The sequence below is a fragment of the Hemitrygon akajei genome, chromosome 23, assembly GCF_048418815.1.
Source record: "Hemitrygon akajei chromosome 23, sHemAka1.3, whole genome shotgun sequence".
NCBI lineage: Eukaryota > Metazoa > Chordata > Chondrichthyes > Myliobatiformes > Dasyatidae > Hemitrygon > Hemitrygon akajei.
The window spans coordinates 40,102,572-40,124,097 of record NC_133146.1 but is presented as its reverse complement, the minus strand read 5'-3'; the positions used below and the strand labels follow the sequence as shown (position 1 = coordinate 40,124,097).

Genomic DNA, 21,526 nt, shown 5'->3' with positions numbered 1-21,526 from the left:
ATTTGGATATGCCAATCACTTTATAAAGGCAAATAAATTGGTATTTACTTACTGGGACAGTGAATTTAACATTTGCATTGGTAGGTGTCTTTTTTAAAAATATACAAATTTGAAATACCATGAACAAAGGATCAAAATAGTGCCAAGAAATTGCATGCTCAAACTTAAATTTGACTGTGTACCAGGTATTTCTAGTTGGGAAACTGGACAATTAACAAATGATGACAGAGAAGGATCATGAGTTTATTTTATTGTGAACAGTAACATCCTTTTCAGTACAGTAGCTATACTTTTTTTTTTACATCCAGTTCCACAACAAATGTTCCAAAATACTCAAATTCAAGTTGAGTAATTAATGTCACAGTCAACAAAAATTGATCAACTATTCACAAGCCATAAAAACAGAGTGAATATTTGTAGATGCTCTGTTGGCTGTTATTGCTTGGAAAAAGCTGCATCTTTGGATTCCTCTAAATGGATATCCATGGATATGCCTGAGTCAATCTGCACTGCTACACAAGTCAGTAAAATGTTGGAAACATAATAGAGAACACTATCACTGCAGCAAAGGATCTGAGACCACTAGAAAACATGTGTCACACCAAAATAAATTCTCTTTCAAGTATTAGCTTTTAATCTAATTTTCTGGTCTATATATTGCACCATATTAATTCCAAATCTGACTTTATAATAGATATTCAGTATGTACCACAATGCAAAATTTATCACTGGCCTTAAGAATGATGCCTATGTACAACTATGTTGCATTGTCAGAAAATAGGATATATATTTCATTTAGCTCATCAGCAGAGTGAAATTTGTGAAAGAATTGTACACAAGTTTGTATGCTAATATATTTTTAAAATTATTTAAAAATCAGGATTATTATTACTAACCTTATCTAATATTGTAAACTTGAAATGTCAAACTGCATTCTGTACCTTGGGATTGCTGCTAGATTGAATGTGATTCAAACATACAGTCTAATTTAAAAGACTTTCCCCAATCTGTCAGCCATGATCTCACAGGAAAAAATTATTTCCTAAACACCTTCTGAAATTCTGCAGGATCACAACTCCAAGGTGATATCCAGTTCTGAAATACTGCATCACTATTCTCAGTAAACCAAAACATTTCAGGAAATTACTTGCAATAGCAGAGGATGAGTGGGTGGGTGTTCAGAGAAATAGTTATAATCAAAGACATCTATTCTGAAAGTATTTTGTAAAATCAATGACTATATGATATGCTTAGTTTCACCACACTGTGTTTAAGCCTCACGGTGTTACCATGGACAACTCTTTTTTTGCTAACTAGATTCTTGGTACAAATAGATGTTTAAATCTCTTGAAATAATTGTACTATTACATGGTAAGATGTAAGATGTGGTACTGGGTGACAAGGAAAAATAAGAGTCAGCTCAGTGTAGCAGCATAGTAGAATTGACAGGGAAAGCTTGTTAAAATGTCTTTACATACTTTAGAACAAGGGCACCTTGTATAAAACTAACTTTGCACTGAATGTCAGGTTCACAGCAACACAAATTTATTTAGGAACTGTGATCTTACAAACTTGATCAAATGATCTTCACAAGTAAAATTGGAAATAACTGGCAGGACTTCATGAATAACTATTGCCAAATGTTAAAGAGGAGACTCCATAGTTGTTGACTGCTCCCAAAACCACACAATGTAGAAACAATCATTTCTACTTGCCCTTCAGTGCAATTTCATTTGGCTATAATGGCCTGTTACCTTGTTTATTTTTTGCTTCATGAATTCTGCTTTTGACTCCTGGTACGTTACTCAATATCATGCAATATTTAATAGCCATAATCAGTTATTCTACTAAGTCTTATTGTAAATCTCTGTTGTTGATCTCATGGTTGATACCCTTGTTGACAGCACAGAGATACTAATGCAGTGCTATCATATATGCAAGTGATTACAACCATCCTGATACACTGATTATATTCAAATGATGCATTTATGTAACTTTTACTCTCACTGTTCTGCTTTAAGCTGGTGGCTAAATCTCTAGTTCTTGCCTTTAATGCCCTCTTACTGATAATTTGATATTTGCTACTGTGTCTTCAATTGTCACTTAACTAAGAATTAAGAACTGGCACACAGAACAGGTCTAACAATATAAAAGAAAAACACTTGCAGATTGTGGAAATCAAATAAATTAAAGCTAAAAATGCCCAGCAGGTCTGCCAGCACATCTGCAGAGATAAACCCTTCATCAGAACTCAGATCTTCTGATGCTTTTGAATTATGCGGTCCTTAGAGATGAAACATTTAAGTTTCATAAGCTCACAAAAGAGGGCAAACAGAAAATCTTTTTAATAGGGTCCAATTTTTGTGCTTTTTCTCAATTCCTTTATTACTTTAACAAAAATATCTATAAGCATTAATTGCTCTAATAGAATTCAGTAGTGCAAAGGAATGATTTATAAAATTTTACAGTTTTTCCAGATAAACCCAAACTCTTGCTTACTTTCAGACTATTTTACAGTCAGGCTTTCCACAAGTTCTCAGAATAAATGCATCATCTGGTCTTTCATCCTATCAACAGTTTCTCTATCTGCTCTGCTTTAGCAGTGCTGTGCAAACATATTCATTGGAATTTTTAAAACATGCTTAACTGCACAAGTCATTGTTTCAGGTAACTACAGAACCAAACTCACCCAAAGTCACTTTTACAAGATTTAATAAATGAATTCACTGCAGGTTGGCATATCAACATTACAGAGTAGTTTAAGACCAAAAAAAGTTTCCATCATTTTACTACCAGATGTATGAGCACAAAAATTCAAAACTACAAAATTTGTGTACAAGGTAAAAACATAGTACGGATTTCAATTATAAGGCTCTATCACAAAAGAAATTTGATTCATATTATACAGTGTTATTTCACTGTTTTGTACATTAGTGTTTTGTAGATTTCCAATCTTGTGTGTGAAGCGTCTATGGACAATATTTAAAACACCACTTAGGTAGCTGAACCTGTAACAGGCAGAAATATGTAGAACAACTATATAGCTTTGTACTCTCCTAGTCACAAAGAGTTCATTTAAAAAATGATCTCCTATGAATGTTTCTCCAATTCCCAGCAGAACGAATACTGTCACTTATGTTTTTCAGTCACATCTTCCTTCCTTTGGATCAGTATTTCCTATCTCAGAGTTTTGCAGCCATGAAATTGATGTGAGGCTTTGCCAATGGAAAGAGTGGTAAATTGCGTTTGAATGTGGTCATATCCTCAATTATGCTTGGCTAGAAGACAAAATATAGTTTATTAGGTTAATAATTAAAAGAGTTAAAAGAAGACCACAAGGATGTCTGCACCATTTCAATAGCTGCAGTAAGTCAAAACCAATCGTGTAATGTCTTGCTCTTTCTCTATAACCCTGAATCTATCTTCATTTCCTTTGACTTATCAGATTTTCTCTTAAAAGTCATGATGATCCCTGCTTCAGCTGCTGAGGTAGAGCATTACAAGCTATACCAACCATCAACATGAGCATTCTCAAGCTCGAAAATAGCTCAAATGAATAAATTTGTTTTGAATGAGACAAAACAAATGTCTTTCAAATAATCTGCAGTTTATAGGGCTATTTAATTCTTACCTCAGTGAGGGATTGGATAAAATATGCATGTTTTTGACCAAAACAGAAAAAAGTTTTCACAAACACTGGTTCATGAGGCTACATCTTGTATTGCTGTCCCTATTTCAATTATATAGATTAAAATTTTCCAGAGAATAAATATTAGTCTAATTTGTAGTTTTCTAGTATTTCATAATTTTCCTTTTGTAAATATGGTGGCAAGCAATTATTTAACAAGTTTATTTCCTAATTTTCAATATCAATAGCATTGTTACTAATTTTCAAAGGGTTCATCCTCTTTTTCCTGTTTCTAAGAAGTGACAGTAGGTTTTATGAGCCGAAACTATGGCCACATTCTTCTGGCAAATCCCCAGCTACAATCTGCTGATAGACTTGGTACACAAGTCCAAAACTGAACAACAGCATCTCAAGACTCCCCTGCTGATACACTGGGAGATCTCTTGGATCTCATGTCAGTCATATGAATATTGGTGCAGAATTCATGAGCTCTTATTTGAATAGGGATAGCAAGGCATTATGTATAAAGCTAAATTACCTTTATTAACATCTTTAATTATTTAAAAGCGGTGATAACTTGAGTTACATTATTTTTAAAGTTATTTGTTTTAAAATTATTCTAATTTTTTAGATTGTTCTTAAACATCAAGGACAAAAAGGTGTTGAAAAAAAGATAAATGTTCCAACATATAACTGTAGTCTTAGTTTGTTTTGACTCTCTGATGTCATGAAAATACATTGTCTAGGGTCTTTCTCTTCACTTTTCCACTTAGCTCTAGGGTAATCTCAACCAATAAGACTGGCCTCACAAAGCAAGTAGAGGAGAACCAGGCACATGTGGCAAATGTTGGCAATAGGCCCCAATCGGGAAAATACAGGCCAAAAACTGGTGATGTCAAAGGTCTCATATGAGACGTTAACCTGAAGCACCATCTGCTTCAGAAGCTTTTTGAAAAGGATGCTATGATACAATTTCAAAGGGAGAGGCCATTATCTCCACTGCACAGCCAATATTTAGCTGTCACTGAACATGACAAAAGCAGATATGCAAATTGGTTGTTACACTTACTATCTTACATGAGATTCTACAGATCAAAATTGCTTGAATGCTGTAATCAAAGGGAAGGCAACATCAAAACTGTGCACACACAAGGAAAAGATGGCAACAGCTAACCAAATTAAACAACATTTGGGAAGAAACTGCACTGAGAATTAAGAAGTGCATTTTAGGGAGTTAGAATTTGGGGGAAATTATATTATTTAATTTGTGCATCATTTAAGACTTATTAAAGAAGGGTTTACAAATAAAACAGAATAGTTACACATTTTTTAAAACCAGATAATTCCAAAATAATTTAATAATGAAACTGGTATGATAAAAATAGCAGGGGGAAGGTAAAATAAAATGCATAGGAAAGACAAAATAGACAACTTGTCAGAACAGGCAAAGATCAAAAAACTTGCAATCAGCAGGAAGAATTTTGACCTACATATAAGCAAAAAATTTTAAAGATTGAAGGCCCATTACTTACTTAAATACATCAGAGCAAAGAACATAGATAGGAGTTCGGCCCTAAAATCACATGAATGTGTGAAGGGGTAGTAGGGATCTGTGGAGGACAGTGATGGGTGATAACAGAGGAGCTCGGGTGGGGGGGTGAGCGAAGTTGAATGCCTTGGTCAATAGTAAAGAGTACTAGTCGAGTCGATCAAGAGGATTAAATATCTTCTAGATACTTTTCAAAGCAAAATGCAGTTAAAGAAAATTCAATAAGATGGATAACAAATGTCACTAACTTAATAAAGAAAGCAACATGAGCTCTTGAATTTGTGAGTGGTACATAAATTAAAGTATTGAGGACCTGGAGAGCAATCATGTAGAAAGGCATGAGCCAAGTAAGGAGAAATAACACAAGTTTAGAAATCAGATAACAACTTGAGATCGGGTAACAGCTGTAGTGTTTCAGCAGACCCAAGGGTTTTTGTTTCAATAAATTGACAGGTCTTCCAGCAGCAGCTGATATTTGTATCAGTATGTATCCTTCAGAACAGCTTGTAAAGCAAGTGCTACAACTTCATGAACCATTAGTCAAACGTCAGCTGGAGCACTGCACCCACTGGTCAATACAATATACTAGTGGAAAGATGTGATAGCTCTGGACAAGGTGCAAAAGAAGATTCACAGGATGTTGCCTGGAATGGAACTTTTCAATTATGAAAAGAAACTGAAGAGGCTAGTCTGTTTTCCTTGGAGAAGAGGTTGTTAAAAAAGGATAAAGCTGAGGGCATAGTTTCAACCAGAGGGATGAGTTCCTGAAATAATTGCCTGAAAGAATGATGGCTAAACAGTCACTGATGGCATTTAAGAAGTATCCAGGTAATTATTTTTATTGCCTAGACATTGAAGACTTCAGTTCAAGCGTTGCAACATGGGATTAACATAGATGGGTGGCCACTGGTCCAGTAACTTTGGGTGCAGTGGGCCAAATGACTTGTTTACATGCTGTATAACTATTGATATGGAGATGTTAGAACAAGGACGCATAAAATTGCGACTAGGGTAGAAATAAGCAAGCAAATTTTCCACAAACAGAAATTTCAAAGCTTTCCTTTCCAATCAACTGTGGATTCCAAGTCGATTAAAATTTTTGATTGATAAGTTTTGTTTTGCAAAGATTTGGAGATATAGAGAGTGGGAAAGTTAAAGCCGAGGTACAGATCAGTTACAAAGTAAAAGAATGATGGGACAGGTTTGTAGTGGTGATGCACCATCAATAATTCTCGGAGACAGGAGGCAAACGATAGGCTTTTATTAGCTGCAAGAGACCACGATTAGCAGCAAGAGACCACCACACAACATCCTGGAGACTGAGGGAGGAGCAGTGCCTCCAATCGCCTTTATCCAGGGGTCTGTGGGAGGAGCCATAGGAGCAGTCAGCAGAGGGGCGTGTCCAGACAGGTATATGTAGTTCACCACAAGTGCCTAAATGATTACTCCTGTTTGATGCAGAAAAATATTACCCAAGCTTTTCTGTAAAATATTTAGTTCTATTGATTTTCATGGTTTTTCCTGTGAAACTAATCTGGAGTGGTCAAAGTTCAAGAATTCTGTTAGCTTTGGGATGGAACATTGCTTTAAGTAACATTACAATGTAAAATAAATACAACCAAATTTCAAAGAATAATACTAGAATGTCAGACTCACCAAAACTAATTGCGCTTTTTAATTTTCAACTTAGGAATCCGATCAGAGTCATACAGCAGAGAAACAGATTCTTCAGCACACAATTTCTATGCTTACCATCAAATCCCCATCTACACTAATCCCATTTACCAGCACTTGGTCCATACCCTTATACATGGTATACATCTCTCTGACATTAAATGTAACTATTGATCTATTGAACTTTTTGGTCCAGTCTCTCAAGTGGGACCTTAAAGAATTCCTTGTAAAGGACTTCAATGTACAGCTCCCATCAACATATTTAGTTACATCTTCAAATATTCAATCTAATAGAATGGACAGGATCTCCCTTTAAAAAAAAAGCTCAACTTTCACTAATCCCAGCCTTTCAAGTGTAGATTAATTCTGACCCTCAGGATCTTTTTCCAATATCCTCTCTACCATTAATGTTAGACTCATAAGATAGCAGTTACCAAGGTTATACCTGTTGTTGCCAAAACCTTTAAGGTATTTTCAATGACGATATTGTCCAGAAAAAGATAAATGAAATCAAAAAAATTACTCACCTGGGGCAAAGGTGGTGCAGGAGTCAAATTGACATCATTTTGGCAGTGAGCATGTTCAATTACAGGGCCTAGAATTACATTTGTTATCATATGTAAATAACCAGTGTTTAGATTATTTTAAAACATACAAGAGAATGGTTGTTTTTTTTATTTTATAAACTAATCAATTGCCTAAGTATAGAACTAAGATATAGTTACATTTTAATGAACGTTTAGTCAAAATTATATGTTTTGATGCAAAGGAAAAGCAGTATGTTCCATGATTAGCAATACATAGCTTTCAATTCACAACCACTCAATTACTGAAAACTTTTACTGTTTTCATTTGGAATTGATTTTAATTTGATTAGAAAAATTCTGCATTAACAGCACTTTATTTTAAAATGAAAACTGGAGGAGGATTTGACTGGTCAGAAAAGTTTTGTTTAAACTTCAATTTTTCATAATTCCAATTGTGAAAAATACTTAGTTACCAATACTTTTCCCTGGCAAGTTAACTGGCAGAAAATAAAACAAAGCTATGAGATTAATATATTCTGCAGACAGGGGTTAGTAAGCAGGGAATGATGCATGTGTTTTATTTCCCTATGAATTGTGCTGGAATGGGCTTTGTTTACCAAAGTGTTTGGTGGGTTTGTAACACCTTTCTAGTGGAAAATAACAGATTTCAGGAGGGCGATCAGTTTACTGGAGTATGTGCAATTACAGAAATGCCATGGACAATTTGTAAACATAAAAAAGGCAAGTATACATTAAGCAGTAACATTCCTCAAGATAGTGCAGCAGCAAAACAGGGATTTAGGTATGCAAACTCTTCAAATTCTTCAAAACGTGGGAAGTAAAAAGAATCAAAGTGATACTGTTTTCAAGAGCACCAAATATAAAACATTGATTTGGCCTTTGCTGTGTACTGCAAAATTTATTGAAGATGTAAACATTTTTAGGATATATTGTACACATCCTTTGTCTTAAGCCGATAAGGTTCTCAAAAAAATAGTAATTTGGCAGGTGACCCAGAGGCCCAGGTCAACCCAGAGAGCTGGAATCTCAAGAGTTAAACCACTTCTGTGAACCGATTCATTTTTTTATTTATAACATAATAGAAAGGCAAAAATTCTTTCCAGGCATTTAAAAAAGGTTAAAATATCACAACCTAACTGAGTCAAACCAAAATATGATTAGATAGTGAACTAGACAATAATATTACCTAATGTCACTTACTGTACAGATTTTCTTATTTGGAATTTGATTAAAACGAGCAACTATAAGTGAACTACATGCACAAGATAGAATTTCATGCATGAACATACAGCTGTCCCCCGCTTTACGCCACTTAGCTTTTACAAAAGACCTACATTAGTAACCTGTTTTCACATTACAACGAGGATTTTCGCTTTTATGAACATTTTCCCCATATAAATTGTTCTTCGCTTTACACCATTTCAGCTTAAGAAAGGTTTCATAGGAACACCTTTGTGAGGGGGGGCACCTGGACTCATTTTTTGTGTTAGTGTTTGATAGCATAGGATAAATAGGAACTAAATTGACATCTGTTTTAAACCCTTATTTTTCATATTCTTTTTGGAAGGAAATAAGTGACAATTTACTGAACTAGTTAGATCATTAATTGTGAAGGCAGATTAGAAATTATGGAATAGCATTAACATAAAGCCAATCGAATATCTTCTTTCAATGGTAACTGATTTCCTTTCTTTAGAGGCCATTAGACCAACTGAACGTTCATGGGATTTTCTTTTAGTTTAACTTTCTTTAATAATTTTTTCAGCATAATACAATGGCCGACAGCAGCACTATTAGATGGAACACTTAGTATTTGCTAAGTACTCCCTGTGTTAGGCATTCTCATAACATTGCCAAAAATAAAACACAGCTACGCATTTTGCCACTGGATGTTACTGAACACAAAACAAATCCGAATGCTATAAATAATTACATAGAAAATTCTTACATTTGTGATAATTTTTTTTAATGGAATCCAGTTTCTATAAGTCAGTTAATAAAAGAGTCACAAATACTCACAAGAATCCATGTCTCGGGACAGAACGTGCACGGAGACCTTGCGCCTCCTGGAACCATCGACTGACAGGAGCTCCTGTAAATGAAGAACAACTGCCTGTTATATTGCAGTAAATTAGAATTTATTTCATCAAAAGGATTTTGTGCTTTCAATTATTTAGTTTTCTGTCTTCATTTATATATGACTTTCTAACAAGATTTCTTTCGACACTGCTTGCTTGCAAGTGCCCTGTAAGTAACTCCTAACTATTGTGTAATTTATTCATTCACAATTGTGGGTTCCACTGGCAAAATCTGATGCGGCATCTTCTACTGATTTCCAAAGAAGCCACAAGAAGATGCAGTCTGGGGAAATAAGCATTGGTAGAAACAGAGATTGTTTTTTTTTAAAATTTTTGTTTTAGGAATTATAAATTAGATTGTATAGACCAAAGTGGTTAAAGGAAATAATATAAAAACAGCAATTTACCTACTGCTTTTAAATTTACCCTTGCGTGAATTCTGGCACGTGTGGATCACATTCATTTGGGGTGACACAGTGTGTGTGTCACATTCTCCCTCTGCTCAGCAAGTTTTGCCCATCCCTCCACTTACCTCCAACATCCTAAAGATGTGTTCATAAGTTAACAAGGTACTATAAGTACCTAGTGATATCTGAATTGAAGAGGGTCAGGACTTGTGGGGAAATGAAAGCAAGACAAAATAGACAAGAGGAAAGTAAGTGGAAAAATAGGACTGATGGTTTGAGAAATGGTTATAGATTCACTGGGATAAACTTAAGGAAGTATGAACACTCAACTTATGTACAGCCTGTATATATGAATAAGCATTTGGGAGACTAGTGTGATAATCTGCTGGCTGCCATGAAGCTGTAAGCATCTTCTGTCAAGTGCAACACAGATTGTAGTCGCTTTCCCGACTTAAGACATTTGTTTGGGTTCCAGAACCCTCCTGTCAAAGTCAAGTTTATTGTCATATCCACAATTACATGTAGGCACTGGTGCAATGAAAAATTTACTTGATGTATCATATACTTTTTGTATAAAAAAAAATCATGGCCCTGGAACAAGAATCTGCAAATACCAGCAAAAGGCGAGAGGGCATAAAGGAATTTAAGTTTTCTGGCAAATTTTAGAATACACAAAAATGGAAAAACTGAATAGCAAAAGTTTTAAAAAGGGGGACTTTGAGAAATATTATCAAAAAATAAGAAATGAAAAGTCACAGTTACATCACAGCACACAGAGAGGTGGTGGGAGTAAGTTGCAAGAATATATTTAATTTCATACATTTAATGTTCAAGTAATTCAAGGATTTGGGTTTTTTTGAAAAATACTATTTAATAATAATAGGTCCATTAAATATAACTTAACAAGTACTATGGAGGGGGGGGGAGAGAGAGAGACAGCTGAAGGCCTGTGGAAGTTTTATTGGGCCACCTGAGAGTAATTGAGATGATGTTTCAAATACAGATGTTACAGGATGTCGGGGAGTGGGAGTGTTACTAGAATACTTTGATCTAGTAGGTAGGGGCACATGCATTAGGTTGGATTGTAATCTGATTAGCAGTCAGGATAGGACTCCAAGGCAAGCAATTCGTAAGCCACTTGTGTATTGCTGGAGAACTTAAGTTGTTTTATTTGTAGTCTTAACTGACACAGCAGTGTGAGAAGTGAAAGTCAAACTGACCATAGCAACAAGCTAGAAAGCCCAGTCAGGTGGATGGACAAAGCAGTATGGCATTAAAGGACAACATTATCAGGTGTTGGGACTGCTTCTTTTCACAATATGTGTAAATGATGTAGATGGTGGAATTTTTGGCCAACTTTGTGAACAATATAAAGATAGAGAAAGGGGCAGGTAGTGATGAAGCAGCAGGGAATCTGCAGAAGAACTTACATTAGAAGAAATGGTAAAGAAGTTGCAGATAGAATATAGTAGAGGAAGCATATGGTCATGCACTTTGGTAGAAGGGACAAAGGTGGAGACTGTTTTTCTAAATGGGGTGAAATTTTTTTAAAAAACACAGAAGTACAAAGGGACTTGGGGGTCCTTGTGCAGAATTTCCTAAAGGTTAACTTGCAGATTGAGTCAGTGGTAAGGAAGGGAATAGCACTGTTAGCATTCATGGGGAGACTTCCGGTGGCTGTAATGGAGTAGGTTGCACTAGCTACGTGCTCCGAAATTATTTGCTTACTTTGCTGTTTAAACCTATCTCGGTGACAGCACCATGAGTAGAAAGTTGTCAAAAAAAGAGACTACTTTAGAGACTTTGACTGAAATGATTCAACAAATGTCAGAGAAGCTCGAAAAATTGGATAAACTGGATGACTTGGAATCCAAGTTTGATTTGTACAGAATTCCTTTGACCTGGTTAAATCTGAACTGAAAACGCTTAATCGGAAACTTGGAAGTATACAGCAGACTGTGAATGACCACAAAATTCGTATTAAGCTACACGAAGAATCTCTGCTGGTGTTGCAGAAGGATATTGAAGGTTTCAAGAGAATTTCTAAGGAACAACTTTAAAAATACATCGCATTACTGAAGAAACTTACAGATTTGGAGACCAGGAACCGAAGGTACAATATCAGAATTCTTGGACTTCCTGAAAAACTGGAGGGTAATCAACCTATCGATTTTTGTGCTCAAATGCTGAAAGATTTATTCCCTGATATATTATCAGAACTACCAAAATTTGAGCGCGTTCACTGAGTTACCTCGCCTAATTGGGATCCTGCCAAACCTCGCTCTATTATCATTTGCTTTTATGACTATCAGATTAAAGAACAGATCCTTCGTGAATCAAGGAAGAAATGTATATTACAATTTCGTGATCAACAGTTTCGGATCGTTCAAGATTATCCACCGGAAGTTCTAAGAGCTAGACAGGCTTTTAAAGGGTCATGTCTGATCTTTTTAAGCTTGGCTGTTGCCTTTCTCTCAGAGATCCGTGTAAACTCAAGGTTACTACTTCTGATAATATGGTTTCTTGGTTTACGAAGCCTGAAGAAGCTAAGAAACTTTTACAAAGTCTCCATCCTTAAATTCAACTTTGAGTTGTTTTATGTTAAATGTTTTAATTTCAGGTGTTCAATCAAGTAATTGGCGTTTTGTTGATAACAAGGTTTCTTGGTTTTACGAAGTCTTAATCATTTGTTTGACTAAGTAACTGGTGCCTTGTTATCTTTCAAACTATGCAGGCAGACTGCATCCATTTTCTCTTTTGCTGTTTTTCGCAGCTCTTTTTAAACAATACGTTATATTCTCTCAGTGTTATGTAGGAAGCTATCTAAACCGCTTCCCTTTTTAATTATCTTCTATTTGTTTCTTTACTCTTTTTTTGCACCCGCGAGTATATGTTGTTTTACTTATTGATTTTCCATATTTGATTTTCCTTATCTGTCTTTCCTTTTTTACCGAGACTAATACTTATATTTTCCCATGGTTTTTAAAAATCATAATTAGCAAACTTATTTACTTTGATTTTTTTTTGTGTATATATATATATTTACAATCGTTTATTCAGCGCAGCTATACATATATATTTTCTGGAGCCACCGGAGTTTTGGGTTGGGAATGTTAGAATTAGTCTTCAGCCTCCCTTGGCTGATTTCTCTCTTTGGGGGGAGGGAGGGGGGAAATGGGTTCTTCTATAATGCTGATTGGATGTTTTTACTGTTTTACTTATTCACTATCTACATGTCTGTGATTACCTTTTATATATTACTAAAGGATACTTGATGGATTCTTTTATTAATATACTCAGTTTTAATGTGAAAGGTCTAAATAACCGTTAAACAAAGTAAGATTTTCTCTTATATCTGGAAACTTAAAACTCATATAATCTTTCTCCAAGAAACCTATATTCGTAAAGATGATATTTTATGTTCTTTCAAAGGATGGAAGGGTATACATTTTCACTCACCCTCTCAATCTAGATCGAGAGGCGTCTCTAGCCTGTTTGATCAGAATTTATCCTTTATTCAACATAATGTAATTTCTGATACAAATGGGCGCTTTGTTATTGTTTTGGGTAGTTTTGGGAATAAACTAATCATATTTGCAAATGTATACGCTCCAAATACAGATGACTCCTTGTTCTTTAAACGTCTTTTCTCTTTTCTGCCTGATTTGAATCAGTATTCCTTAGTGATGGGTGGAGATTTTAATTTTTGGCTTGATCCTATATTAGACCGCTCTTCAAGTAAAAACCCGTCACTAATAAATCAGTCTTACTTTTTAAATCTTTTTTATCTTAATGTGGTATTCTTGACGTGTGGCGTTTATTCTTGACGTGTGACCCCCAAGAAAAGGAATATTCATATTTCTCTCAGGTTCATCATATGTACTCTCGGATTGATTTTTTTTTTATAGATAGAAACTTGCTTCTACTGGTACGATCCTGTGATTATAAGGAGATTGCTTTGTCTGATCATGCACCTGTGCTTCTGGCTTTAAGGTTACCTGTTTACTCTGTACCAAATAGAAGTTGGCGTTTTAACTTATCATTGTTATCTGATAAAAATTTTCTAAAGTTTTTGGAAAACCATATTACTTTTTTCTTTAAAGAAAATTTTAAAAGGAGATACTGCTGGTAATATAGTCTGGGATACTTTTAAAGCATATATTCGTGGAGAAATTATCTCTTGCTCTACCTATATAAAGAAAAAAGCTGACAAAGAAAGGTTTGACCTAGCAGCGATATTAAAAGATCTTGATTGAAAGTATGCCCTATCTCTAGATCCAAGTATATATAATAAGCGTATTGAAATCCAATCCAAGTATAATCTTCTGCTGACTTACCCAATTGAACGACAGCTGTTGAGAGATAAAACTCAATTTTACATTCACGGGGATAGAACTGGTAGCTTATTAGCCAATCGCTTAAAATCTTTTACAGTTAATCGTCAAATCACAGAAATTTTTAAAGTTAATGGAACTAAGACATCCGACCATTCTGAAATTAACAACGTATTTAAAGACTTTTACCTTAAGTTGTATCAGTCTGACTCCTCTTCAGATGATACCTATATGAATGCTTTTTTTAGTAATATCAACATTCCTACATTGTCTGCTGATAGTCTAACACAGTTAGATCAGCCTATTTCCAATGAAGAAGTGGCTGAGGCTATACGTGCTTTACATTCTGGTAAGACCCCAGGACCTGATGGCTTTCCTGGGGAGTTTTATAAAACTTTCACTACGTTACTTACACCTTATTTATCGTCTGTTTTATCAGAGTCCTTTAAATCAGGTAAACTCCCTCAATCTTTTTATGAAGCTTTTATTTCTCTTATTCTTAAAAAAATAAAAATCCAGCTGAATGTTCTTCATACAGACTGATTTCTTTATTAAATGTTGATGCAAAAATTTTAGCTAAAATCTTAGCTCGAAGACTTGAAAATATTCTACCATCTATTATATCACTTGACCAGACAGGATTTATTAAAAATCGTTACTCACATTTTAATATACGTCGGTTATTGAATGTGATATATACACCATCCAAAAAAATATCACAGTGTATATTATCCTTAGATGCAGAAAAAGCCTTTGATAGGATTGAGTGGAATTATCTTTTTAAGACCTTAGAAAAGTTTAATTTTGGGCCTAATTTTAGTCTTTCAGTTAAATTAATCTACTTGTCTCCTACCGCTCAGGTTATTATTAACTCCCAAATTTCTAAGCCCTTTAAATTACAGCGGGGAACTAGACAAGGATGTCCTCTTAGTCCTTTACTTTTTGCTTTAGCTATAGAACCCTTAGCAATAGCACTTCGAGAAGCTAAGGACATTTCTGGTACACTAAGGGAAGGTATGTCTCATAAAATTTCATTATAAGCTGATAATATTTTACTTTTCATCTCTAACACTGAAACTTCTTTACCTTTGGTTCTTTCTTTAATCTCCCAGTTTAGTTCTTTTTCAGGATATAAGCTGAACCTACATAAAAGTGAGCTATTTCCTTTAAATGACCTAATGTCATCAAATGCCAAATTTCCGTTCAAAGTTGTTACAAGTCAATTTACATATTTAGGTGTAACAATTACTAAAAACTTCAAGAATTTATTCAAAGAAAACTTAAACACCTTATTGAATTATGTGAAAAAGACGCTTTCTAAATGGTCCCCTCTTTCTTTATCCCTAATTGGCCGAATTAATTCGATTAAAATGAAGATTCTTCCTAAATTTTTATATCTTTTTCAGGCCTTACCTATTTTTATTCCTAAGACGTACTTTGATTCTTTTGATTCAAATTTTAACCTCTTATATTTGGAATAATAAACAAGCTCGTTTAAGTAAAGTTTACTTACAAAGAAATAAAGAGATGGGTGGACTAGCCCTACCCAATTTTAGGTTTTACTATTGGGCTGCCAATATAAGGAATATTACTTTCTGGTCCTATTATATTTATCGTAAAGATTGCCCATCATGGGTCTCTTAGAAGTTAATTCTGTAAAAAATTCCTCCATTGTCTCTCTTCTTGGATCATACTCTTCTTTTTCAGCAAATAAAACAACAGATAACATAATTGTTAAGCAAACTTTAAGGATCTGGTCGCAATTTAGAAAATTTTTTGGTATAGCGAATTTTTCATTGTCATCTCCCATTCTCCTTAATTTTTTTTTATCCCTTCCATGACTGATAAAGTCTTTAAAGATTGGGATGAATTAGGTATTAAGTGTTTTTGGGACCTGTTTATCTCAGGATCTCTTGCTTCATTTGACCAATTGTCAAATAAATTTGCACTCCCAAAATCACATTTTTACAGATACCTTCAAATTAGAGATTTTCTACGTTTCCAATTAGCTACTTTTCCTATAGGTCCTGATAAAAATTTACTGGACGATCTTTTAAATTTAAAACCTTTTGTTAATGGTTCTATTACCGGTATCTATAACTTGTTGATTGATTCCAAACAAGACTTTTTAGATAAAATAAAAAAAGCTTGGGAGGATGACCTAAATTGTCAGATTTCTGATGATAGATGGAATAAAATTCTTAAACGGGTTAATAAATCATCTTTCTGTGCTCGTCATTCTCTTCTACAATTTAAAGTGGTCCATAGAGTTTACATTTCTAAACAGAAGCTCTCCAGTTTTTACCCGAATGTTTCTCCACTTTGTAATAAATGCAACTCTGCTGATGCCTCTTTAATTCATATGTTTTGGTTTTGCCCTACAATTGAAAAGTTTTGGCGGGAAGTATTTCATACCTTCTCTCAACTTTTTAGGGTCCAATTTGACCCAAATCCCCTTACTGCCTTGTTTGGTATTATTGCAAATGAAGATAAAACTTTAAATACTCCTAACCTACAGGTTTTAGTTTTTACCTCTCTTTTAGCAAGAAGAGCAATCTTGCTTAAATGGAAGGAGTCTACCCCTCCTACACATCTTCAATGGCTACGTGATATTATGTCGTATTTAAATTTAGAAAAGATCCGCTGCTCAGTCTTAAATTCGAAACAATCTTTTTATGACATTTGGGGACCTTTCCTAAATTACTTTTCCAATTTATAAAGTTTAACAGTGCACAGACTTTTATGTATATTTTTATCTTCTCTTCTTAAGTGAATATGTTTTTTTTTCTAATTATCCATTGTCATCCATCAGCTTTTTTCTTTGGTAGTTGGTAGGGGGTTGACTTTTTTTATATATAAAAAAATTTCTTTTATGATGTATGACCTATCTTTAAATTTTTGATTACAGAGTGGTATACCTTTATGTGTTATGCTATAACATTTCGATCAATTTTATTACAATATATGAATGTACACAAGTTATGTTGAGATGTATCTATGCGTTGCACTCTGTAAATCTTTTTTTTTCTTTTGAATAAAAATATTGTAAAAAGAAAAAGAAAGCATTCATTTCAAGAGAAGTAAAATATAAGAGCAAGGATGTAATACTTAGGATTTACAAGGACCAGACCACAGTTGGAGTATTGTGTGTTGTCATTGGTGAGGGACCAGAGGAGGTTCATAAGAATTAATCCGGGAATGAAAAGGTTAACATAGGGGATGTACCCGCTTAGAAGTGCTTAGAAGAATAAGTGGGATCTCATTAAAACCTATCCAATATTGAAAGGCCTTGATAGAGTGCATGTGGAGAGGATGTTTCCTATAGCTGGGGAGTTTGGGACCAGAGACGTCAGCATCAGAATAGAGCAAGGGTTCCCAACATTTTTAAATTCATGTGCCCTCACCATTATGCAAAGAGTCCTTGGACCCAGGTTGGGAATCCATGGAATAGAGAGCATCCATTTAAAAAAAAAGGTGTGGCATTTATTGAGCCAGAGTGTGGTGTACCTGTGAAACTCAGTGCCAGATATGGCTGTGGAGAGGAAGATATAGGGTATATTTAAAGTGGAGGTTGATAGATTCTTGATTAGTCAGGACATCAAAGGTTATGGGGAGAAGGCAGGAGAATGGAGTTGAGAAGGATAATAAATCAGCCATAATAAAATAGTGGAACAGACTCAATGGGCTGAATAGACTAACTGCACCTATGGAAATTATGTTAGCTGCAGCTGGGACCTGGAAACAACAAGATTGTCAAAGTTGGAGTCTTTGAAGTTGGAGGGCAAGGATAAAGTTACCAATTTTCATACAGGACCTTATATCCATGAATAAGGTTCTGCCAAGTGTGTTTGAAAATATGGTGTTGAAATTACAAGAATAATACAGAAAACTGTCATATTGGTACTTAAGTCAAGCAAGGATTGGCATAGGGACATCATAACACTAATTTTATAGCTAATTCAGTGGGAGGTAGAGATCTCAATTCCTGGGAGGGGGTGAAAGATGGGCTGGCATCAGTACATGTAAAAGGAAGTTGTTTCCTCTAACAAATTTCATTTAAAATCAGGAAGACACCACTATCCTGACAAATAGAATCAAATGCGGTAGGCAGTGCTTTAAAATACTGAGAGCGCACAGCATTCAGTGTGATAAAAGGAAGCAAGAAAAGAATATCTTAATAACAATGAAAGGAGTAAAACACATTTACAACTTGGGGACAAAAGTGTACAGTAGATTTGGAAAGATAAAGACACCTTCAAGGATATCTTCAAAAGGTGGTGCTTCAAGAAGGCAGCATCCATCCTTAAGGATCCTCATGCCCACTTCACATTTCTACATCAGGGATAAGATATAGGAGCCTGAAGATGCATATTCAATACTCTACGCAATCAGATTTCTGAATAGTCCAAAAATACCATGAACACCACCTTGATACTTACCTTTCGCACTATTTATTTAGTAAATTAGTAATGTCTATGTCTTACACTGTACTGCTGCTGCAAAACAACAAATTTTACAACTTAAATCAGTGATAATAAACCTGATTCTGATATTGAGAAAATGAAATAATGAGTTGTAGGAGGCATTCAGACATTCGAACTTGCTCTACCATACAATATGATCCTGGTTGATCATCTCTTTCAGTATCATATTTCCAAATTTTCCCCTTACCCCTTTATGCCTTTTACATATATAAAAACATCCATTTCCTCTACAGCCTTCTGCAGCAGCTAATTCCAGATTCACTCTGAGTTATGAAATTGCTTCTCATCTGAGTCCTAATTGTCCTGCTGCACACCTGAAGACTGTGAATCTTCCTTCTGGAGATTTTTCAAGTTTCAATTAGATCCTCTATTATTCTTCATGAGACAATTCCACCAAGTCTGGTGAACTTGTGTACTCCATTAGTCTCACAAAGGTCCTGTATAAGTCTAGTCTTTGATCCAGTATTCTTTTTTTCACCTATTTCTAAAAGCTTTTATGTCCATTTTTATGGTTAAGTTTCAGAATCAGGTTTATTATCACCTGCATGTGATGTGAAATTTGTTAATTTAGCAGCAGCAGTTCAATGCAACACATAATATAAAAGAGAAAAATAAAATAAAAATAATAAATAAGTAAATCAATAACAATATATGTATATTGAATAGATTAAAAAACACACAAAAAACAGAAATACTATGTATTTTAAAAAGTGAGGTAGTGTCCAAGGGTTTGATGACCATTTATGAATCGGATGGTAGAGGGGAAGAAGCTGTTCCTGAATCGCTGATTGTGTGCCTTCAGGCTTCTGTATCCCCTGCCTGATGGTAACAGTAAGAAAAGGGCATGCCCTGGGTGCTGGAGGTCCTTAATTATGGACGCTGCTTTTCTGAGACATTGCTCCCTGAAGATGTCCTGGGTACTTTGTAGGCTAATACCCAAGATGGAGCTGACTAGATTTACAACCCTCTGCAGCTTCTTCCGGTCCTGTGCCGTAGCCCCTCCATACCAGACAGTGATGCAGCCTGTCAGAATGCTCTCCACCGTACATCTATAGAAGTGTTTGAATGTATTTGTTGACATGCTAAATCTCTTCAAACTCCTAATGAAGTATTGCCACTGTCTTCCTTTCTTTATAACTACATGGATATGTTGGGACCAGGTTAGACCCTTAGAGATCTTGACATCCAGGAACTTGAAAAGTGCTCACTCTCTCTACTTCTGATCCCTCAATAAGGATGAGTTCCTTTGTCTTCCCCTTCCTGAAGTCCACAATCAGCTCTTTCGTCTTACTGACGTTGAGTGCCAGGTTGTTGCGGCGGCACCACTCCACTAATTGACATATTTCACTCCTGTATGTCTTCTTTTTCTTCTTCTACGCTACTTTTCAATTTTATTATCCTTTGCTGAAACCTACGCTGTTCTTAATCTGCTTTTCAGTTACTTTATCTCAATCTTACTTCTTTTGTTAATCAGGTGAATTACTTCTCCATTTTTTGTGCCATATCTGCTGTGGTTTCTGCATCATAGATATTTCCTAAATTTTCTCCACCCCTTTCCCCTCTCTTAAAACATACATACGTTATCCCATTTCTGATCAAAGGTCATCATTCGGAAAAGTTTCAACAAATGTTCCCTTGCCTGGCCATTTCCAGAATTCTTGTTTTCATTTCAGATTTCTATTATTGTGTGAATTGTCCTTGCAGAATCGACTATGTACGAATCCATCAGCACCTTTTCATTGTAATTTCCTCAAATTATTTAAAAAATGCCTTAGCTTTGGGTGCCTTCAACTAAATGAAGCTGGCAATAATTTAAAAAAGTCTATAGGCCTTCTGTGAAAGCCAAGATCACTGTTCCCATGCGCAGGTGCATGGCTGCACAGTAATTGAAGTGCTCCCATGCACATAGCGTTTGCTGCTGTGTAGCTGGAATTTCCTTTCATATAACGTCTTATTAAAGTGCTTTGCAGTTTTCAGGCAGTGTAAAAATTTCCAGCTCAGAGCAATGGTTGGTCTATGTAGCTGTAAAAAAAAAAATTACAGGGAACATTGGCCGAGATTTGAAATGATAACTACCGTGAATGTGGCAAACACCAGATTCTGAAACCTTGCTTATGGCAGCAGTTATGCTGCAGTGAGGAGATCTGGCAAAGATCACTAAGGATGCATGTGAACTACTAAACTATGCCAGAGCTGTGCCATGAATCTCTAAAAAGCAAGCATTAAGTTTGTATTTCTTCTATAATTCTGGTCAATGCCCAAAGCAAAACAGCTGTATGGGTGGGTTTCTGCAGTGTTCTACCAAACAGCAGCATTATCTCTGGATTGGAGATGAATCACATTTGGATGCTGCATTTAGAATGAAAATATGGTACATGAATTAAAAGAACAATAACACTCCCAGAATCAGAATTACAATTACTCAGTCTACATGCATTTTCTGCAAGATACTGTGGAATCTAAAGCCTTCAAAATAAGTGACCAAAACAATTTGATACTACTCATTGATGACACAGGCAAACAATTACATTCAAGGACAATCTTATTTCTCACTGGGGATAATGAGCTCCATGTGAACATGTATATTAGAACAATTTGCATCAAGGATCCTTGCTGTTGCTAGGTAACGGCTTGAATCACATTTATATTTTCATCTTTCTTTAATGTGCAATATGTTACATTTGCATATGAATACTGAATACATATTAAACTATTTCCTGCTAGGAATAAATTGGAAACGATTATATCGTTTGGGCAAAATACTGCTGCGCTGCACAATGTACAAAAAATTACATGATAACTATATCTAGCTTAGATATCAAAA

The 21,526-nt window shown here is 35.1% G+C and overlaps 1 protein-coding gene across 5 annotated transcripts in view; it reads right to left on the bottom strand.

Annotated features, from left to right (window-relative positions):
- Positions 1-222: 222 nt before the first annotated feature.
- ide (insulin-degrading enzyme) overlaps positions 223-21,526 on the bottom strand; it is a 115,485-nt gene continuing 94,181 nt past the window's right edge. For 3 of the 5 annotated variants that reach the window (XM_073027484.1, XM_073027481.1, XM_073027480.1), the window contains exons 23-26: positions 14,222-14,236; positions 9,419-9,491; positions 7,379-7,446; positions 223-3,278 (exon numbers count right to left, since the gene is read on the bottom strand). In XM_073027484.1, coding sequence (XP_072883585.1) covers positions 3,183-3,278; positions 7,379-7,446; positions 9,419-9,491; positions 14,222-14,236 — 252 coding nt within the window. In that variant the 3' untranslated portion in view covers positions 223-3,182. The remainder of the gene's footprint in view (positions 3,279-7,378; positions 7,447-9,418; positions 9,492-14,221; positions 14,237-21,526) is intronic. The other 2 variants (XM_073027483.1, XM_073027482.1) reach the window with 1 other exon arrangement.